General features: G+C 43.6%; 1 protein-coding gene across 1 annotated transcript in view; it reads left to right on the top strand.

Moving 5' to 3' along the window:
* The window catches only part of LOXHD1 (lipoxygenase homology PLAT domains 1), a 197,999-nt gene continuing 191,999 nt past the window's right edge, over nt 1–6,000 (top strand). Inside the window, exon 1 of the mRNA XM_053407585.1 lies at nt 1–226. Within this exon, the coding sequence (XP_053263560.1) occupies nt 184–226 (43 nt within the window). The 5' untranslated portion in view covers nt 1–183. The remainder of the gene's footprint in view (nt 227–6,000) is intronic.

Raw genomic sequence — 6,000 nt, 5'->3', positions numbered from 1 at the left:
TATCAGAAGTGAGAGCTGGTCTGCCTTGACTTCTTGCTGGTGTCAGTCAAAACTCATTTGACAACGGAGTCCTCTCTTGAGGAGCAACGGCTGGTCGCTCGTTCCTCCTTGTCCGCTCTTTTAATAAAACCGCTTGTTCAGAATCAGAGACCTGAACTAGGAGGGAAGACAAGACAATTTGCAATGTGGTGGAAAAGGAAACTTCTGTCTTCTCATTCGCAGACTGGTAGGACTTTGCTTTCATTGTGATGTGTGTTTTAGACTACAATGTAAATATTTAGAAACTAACCTATAAATTGTTTTAACTGGTTTTAATCTTGTAACCTGACCTGGGACCTTACACTGAAGGGTGCAAAATACCACTACTGATGATGATGATGAAGATGACATGTGCTGTCAACCTGGGTTGTTTCTCAAACCAAGTAACACAATTTGCTCTCACAATGAATTTGCTAACTCTAATAGGACCAAAGAGCCCACTGTGCTGTTCTAATAGCCCACTCCAAGGATGTTTAAATGCAGTTCTGTATTTGGGACTTAGATGGGCAAAGGAGGAATGGTTTATTATAGGACATAAGGAGTTTGAGTCTGAAGCTACCATCAGGATAGGCTTGCCAGAAGAGATATAAAGAAGTGAAGAACTGAATGAGATGTTGTTAGGAAGTCTAATATTGTTGCAGAGTTATTGTCATGTTAGACTTGTTACTTGCCTGTTCAGCAAAGGTTTCCAAGTGACTTACAACATTTAAAAACATAAACAAAAAAATTCATTAAAACGTTAACAGATTATGACAAAACATCGGCAAATCCTCATTTGGATAGGAGTGGAGGTTAACAGCACAACCCTATTCATGTTTACTCAGAAATAAGTCCCATTTTGTTCAACAGGGCTTACTCCTGAACAAGTGTACTTAGAATTGCAGCCATAACGAGTTTGTGTCAGTTTTGATACTGAATATTCTTTGCTATGACTTGAAAGTGTGATTATTTATGTTGTGAACTGCCCGGTGATCTTTGGATGAAGGATGGTGTGCAAACTTTAACAACAACAACAACAACAACAACAACAACAGGTATTTAGTTCCAGAAATTGATGACTAATTATTTCTCCTTAGGAATCAACACTGGGCAGTATCTGACAACTGATTGTAATAAATAAACTTTTGTTGGATTTCATCCATTGATTGACCCAATCAGGGAATGTTCCCTTGGATGGGCCAGACCAGGCCCAGACTGTCATGTTTTGCCTCCTGAGGTAAAATGGGAATGTGCCCCCCCTGCTGCCCCCCACCGAAGCCTCGCTTAATGGGGGGTCACATAGCAGCTGCAACTTCCGGTAAAATCTTGCAAGATCTTGCGGGAGCTGTAGTGAGATCTTGCATGAGCTCAGCAAGTTCTCCAGAGAGTTCTGTGAGATCTTGAGAGTTCTCGCTGGAAGCTGCCACTGCATGACCCCAGTGGTGGCTGCAGGAGTGGGCAGGATCCTTGCGGGGTCACCAACCCATAGGATTCTGCCACTTGAGTTGGTTGCTTCAGTCTGCCTCATGAGTGGGTCAACTGTAGACCAGACAACACAAACACCTGGATTTCAAATTATGGTGCTGAATTTTTATTTTGAAGTTTGGGTGACAGATTTTAGACGTTGGGTTTCAACATCAAAATCTGAATCATGAAATTTGCTAACTGGGCAAACCCGATTTCATGTCTAGGTGAAAAATACAGCAGCCTTTTCTGCCTCATTGATTCCATGACTTGATTGTGTACTGCTTATTGCAAAAGTACCTAATCTAGAGGTGAGTTGGAGAATGATTCATTCCAGAAGCTTCTTCAGCTTTGGAGAAGCAGATTTAAGATTTCACCAGGACTATGGCTGATGGGTTCTCCAGATATCCATGGGCTTTGGGCAGGGAGGTGACCCCATGCCTGGTCACATGGCTGTTCTCAGTCCAATGATGGTGAAGTTCTTCTTTCAGCTCACATTACCATCAGCCTTTAGAATGGGAGCTGTCAGGGGACTGCCATCTGAACAGCGGAGGGAGGCAGGGGGGCCGTTGGGATACAGAGAGCCTCCGAAACTCCTGAGGAGCAGTTCCTCTTCCAGCAGTGGGAAAAGCCACACCTCCAGTTGAGAAGAGAGGGAAGGGGCCAGCCAAGCGAGGAAAGGGCTCGAGGATGCTGCTGAGAGCCCCAGCACCTCACCCAGCCAGGCTGGCCAGGAGGGATGCATGCCACTTCCGTCGCCCAGCTTGCGCAGAGGGGTTAAACGCAAGGAGGGGAGGAGGAGGCTTGGGGTGCCAAAGTTCTTATGTTGGGGGAGAAGCCAGAAGGGGCCACTCCCGGATTCTGCAAGTGACTGAGATGGACATGAACTTGGTAGATATGCACTGTAAATAGTTTGCACAATAAAACCTGTAAAAGCCAGGTCGGAGTCCTGCCTGGTTACTCACAAGCAACCACCACCAGCATCTGACAGGAGCCTTTAGAATGGGAGTTGAGCATATGCTCTGGCCACTTGGGGAAAGACTCTGACCTTGCATGCCAGAGGTCCCAACTTCAATCTCTCGTGTTTCCAGACAGGGCTGGGGAAAGCTCATTCTGGAAGCCCTGAAGAGCCATTGCCAATTGGTGTCAATTGGCAGTGGCTTGCCAAGTCAATCTTGACCAACTCGGAGGGTCTGATTTGGCCCGTGAAGCCATTTCCTGCAAAACCATGCTCACCCATCATCTGACATCACTACTCCCCGCTTCCATCAATGCCGGATTAACAGCTAGGCAGAGTAGGCACTGGTTTATAGGCTCCCCACCTTTTAGAGGCCCCATGACAACAGATCAAAATAATATTGCGTAATAGAATTGGTTTATTAAAATGGTTGGTTGGTAAAAAAATGTATTACCAACCAACAATTATTTAGGGGATAAGGGTTCATCAGTAAAGACCTGGTTATGTTTAGAATGATACCACATAGGGAAATGTTCCCTGATACCAAGATGAGGGATCCTATGGAATGCAGATAGAGAGAATTGTTAAGAATAATGATCTGTTGTGACCTTGACGGAAGCGTACAATTGATGAGCCTTCTTGTGTTTTGGCTCATTTCCCCCTCTTCCTTCTCCTTCTCCTTTCCTTTTTCTTTTTTCTTTCTCATAATGGCTTATGTTCTATGCCATGTACTTTGATATTTTTTGTAGTTTTTTTAGCCTTTTCCATTATTATTATTATTAAGGATTTTTCTTTTGTAATTTTGGTTGTTTATCTGTATTTGTTTAAAGCAAAATAAAAATTACTAAAAATAAAAATAAAATGGTTGGTTGGTAAAAAAATGTATTAGGAGATAGTATGCGAGCCTCCCCCCCCCCCCCGATTTTGAATGCCTAGGGGCTTCCACAGGGTTTAATCCGGCACTGCCGCCCATTGGAACATTTGCACACAAGTGCAGCACAAACGGAAAAGGATTTCAGGCAGATGTCCAGCTTCAAATCAAGAGGTGTGGATCATATCGCTGGGATTAAGTGGGCCAGAGGGAGGCTCCCAGGTAGCCAACCGCCTATTAAAAAACCAGGCTCTAAATTTTTCACACAGAATGACTTAATCTGTCTGAGGTTGCACTTCTGTTGTGTTCTTCAGTGTAGGTCCACTCTGCGGAGGGACTTTCCTCTTATCGGTTTCAAAGGCTTGAATTTCTCCTCATTGCTTCCTTTTCTTTGAGTAGGGGCTTGGGTTGCTAATCTCCCCATGACATTAGAAGCCCCATTTTGCCATTGTCTCCAGAGGCCTTTTCTTCTGGGGGACAGCAAACGTGGGTAACTGTATCGCTCTCCTCTTATTTCCGGCGTCCGGCTGCAAAGTGGCATAATGTTCTTTTATCATCTTTCCAAACTCTTACTTTAAATCCAGGCTGCGGAGGGACTCCTATTTCCCAACCAGGTCTACGATTCCCAACGTGGTTTAAGAGCCACTTCCTCTTCCTAGGGAACTTTGGGAATCGTAACTCCAGCACTAGGAGGTCTCCTATCACCCCTAACCCCACATAACAAACTGCAACTTCCGGAAGTCTTTGGGGGAAAGCCATGACCATTCACAGGGCTTAAAATGTATAGTGTAGCTTAATAATATTACAACAACAACAACAACAACAATTTATTACAGTGGTACCTCGGGTTAAGTACTTAATTCGTTCCGGAGGTCCGTTCTTAACCTGAAACTGTTCTTAACCTGAAGCACCACTTTAGCTAATGGGGCCTCCCGCTGCTGCTGCACCACTGGAGCACGATTTCTGTTTTCTCATCCTGAAGCAAAGTTCTTAATCCGAGGTTAAGCGGGTTAGCGGAGTCTGTAACCTGAAGCATCTGTAACCTGAAGCGTATGTAACCCAAGGTACCACTATATTTATACTTTGCTGATCTGGCTGGGCTTCTCCAGCCACTCTGGGCGGCTTCCAACGGAATATTAAAATACAATAACCTATTAGACATTAAAAGCTTCCCTAAACTGGGCTGCTTTCAGATGTCTTCTAAAAATCTGGTAGTTGTTCAAGTCCAAGGGCAGATGAAGACAGAAGAGGCTGCGACTGTACCCCAAGTAACACAAATGGTGAGACTTAAAGTTTTGGAGGAGCAAAAGCTGTTGCTTTTGAAGATTGAGTGTGGATGGAAGTGTCTGGAGTCAAGGAAGCTTTTAACTCTAGTGGGACTATGAAACAGGTGGACAACTATCTTCTGGATAACTACTTTTTGAACTACAACAACGATGACGGGGAGTGGGACCGGGGGATATGGGCTAGCTTGATGAAGGAAAATGGAGATTATTATCGGTTGGAATCCCCCGGAGACCCACTCCCCAAGGAGAAAGGAAAGAAACTACGAAAGAAACCAACAAAAGATAAAGAAGAACATAAGCACAAACAAGAACAAGAAAATCTGCAGAAGGGGCCTAGAAGAGACTTGAGGGCCTCGGACATAAGAGCACCAGGTTGATGGACTGGATGTAATGGCCAGAAAGGACTGACATAACCCGAGACCAGGAAGAAGGGTCGCTGGATAAAAATTAGAGATATCAAGAAAAATCTTTTTTATTTTTGGACTTAGTGCAACATTAAATGAAATATCAGGGAACATGTTGGAAAGGAACTAAATTGGCTTTAGTAAAAAAGATTTAAGGAGATTATGTATGAATATGATTTAAATTTTTGAAATTTTAAGGTTTTTAAGATAAGATAAGGTTAAAGAAACTAAGGTAAATGGAATAACAGAATATATTAAAAGATGGAAAAAGTATGTTGAATTAATAAATAAGATAGATTGTTAAGATAAATTATTTAAATTAAAATTGAGAAATATGGGAAGAATTTGCTGGAATAATGAATTAAATTAGAACACAAAAAGGGAGGTGTGAGGAGGTTCAAGAAATAAGCAAATGAAAAGATGTAATTTGAGATTTGTATTTTTCTTTTTGTCTTATTTTTTCTTGTTGTATTTTTTTGTTCTTTTTTATATTTATGTACTCATGAAACCTTGAATAAATATCATTTTAAAAAAATAAAAAATAAAAATCTGGTAGTTGTTTCCCTCTTTGACATCTGGTGGGAGGGCGTTCCACAGGGACCCTCTACCTGGTTCCCTGTAACTTGGCTTCTCGCAGCGAGGGAACCCCCAGAAGGCCCTCGGCGCTGGACCTCAGTTTGCGGGTAGAACGACTCAAGGTCAGCATGGTGCAAATGGATCAGGCCAATGGCCCATCTAGCCCACACATGCTATGATTTACTCCCGAGTAAACATGCGTGAGGATTGTGCTGGAAGTGAACGATTGCAGCTTTCTCCTCCGCTGCTTTGGAGAATTCGCGTTGCCCTGCCTCACAGTGAACTCGGCTTCAGCGAGACGCCGCTCTGAGTGCAAGCTGGCCTCAATTTCCTTCTGCCCTGGAGACAAGGTTAGGATGACAGGAGAGAGGATAGAAACCATAGCCCCCCGAGGTGGCCCGAGCCTCGCTCCCTGTCACCCTG

This window comes from Podarcis raffonei, chromosome 11 (assembly GCF_027172205.1).
Source record: "Podarcis raffonei isolate rPodRaf1 chromosome 11, rPodRaf1.pri, whole genome shotgun sequence".
Classification (NCBI taxonomy): Eukaryota; Metazoa; Chordata; class Lepidosauria; order Squamata; family Lacertidae; genus Podarcis; species Podarcis raffonei.
This window is presented reverse-complemented; position numbering and strand designations above follow the sequence as displayed.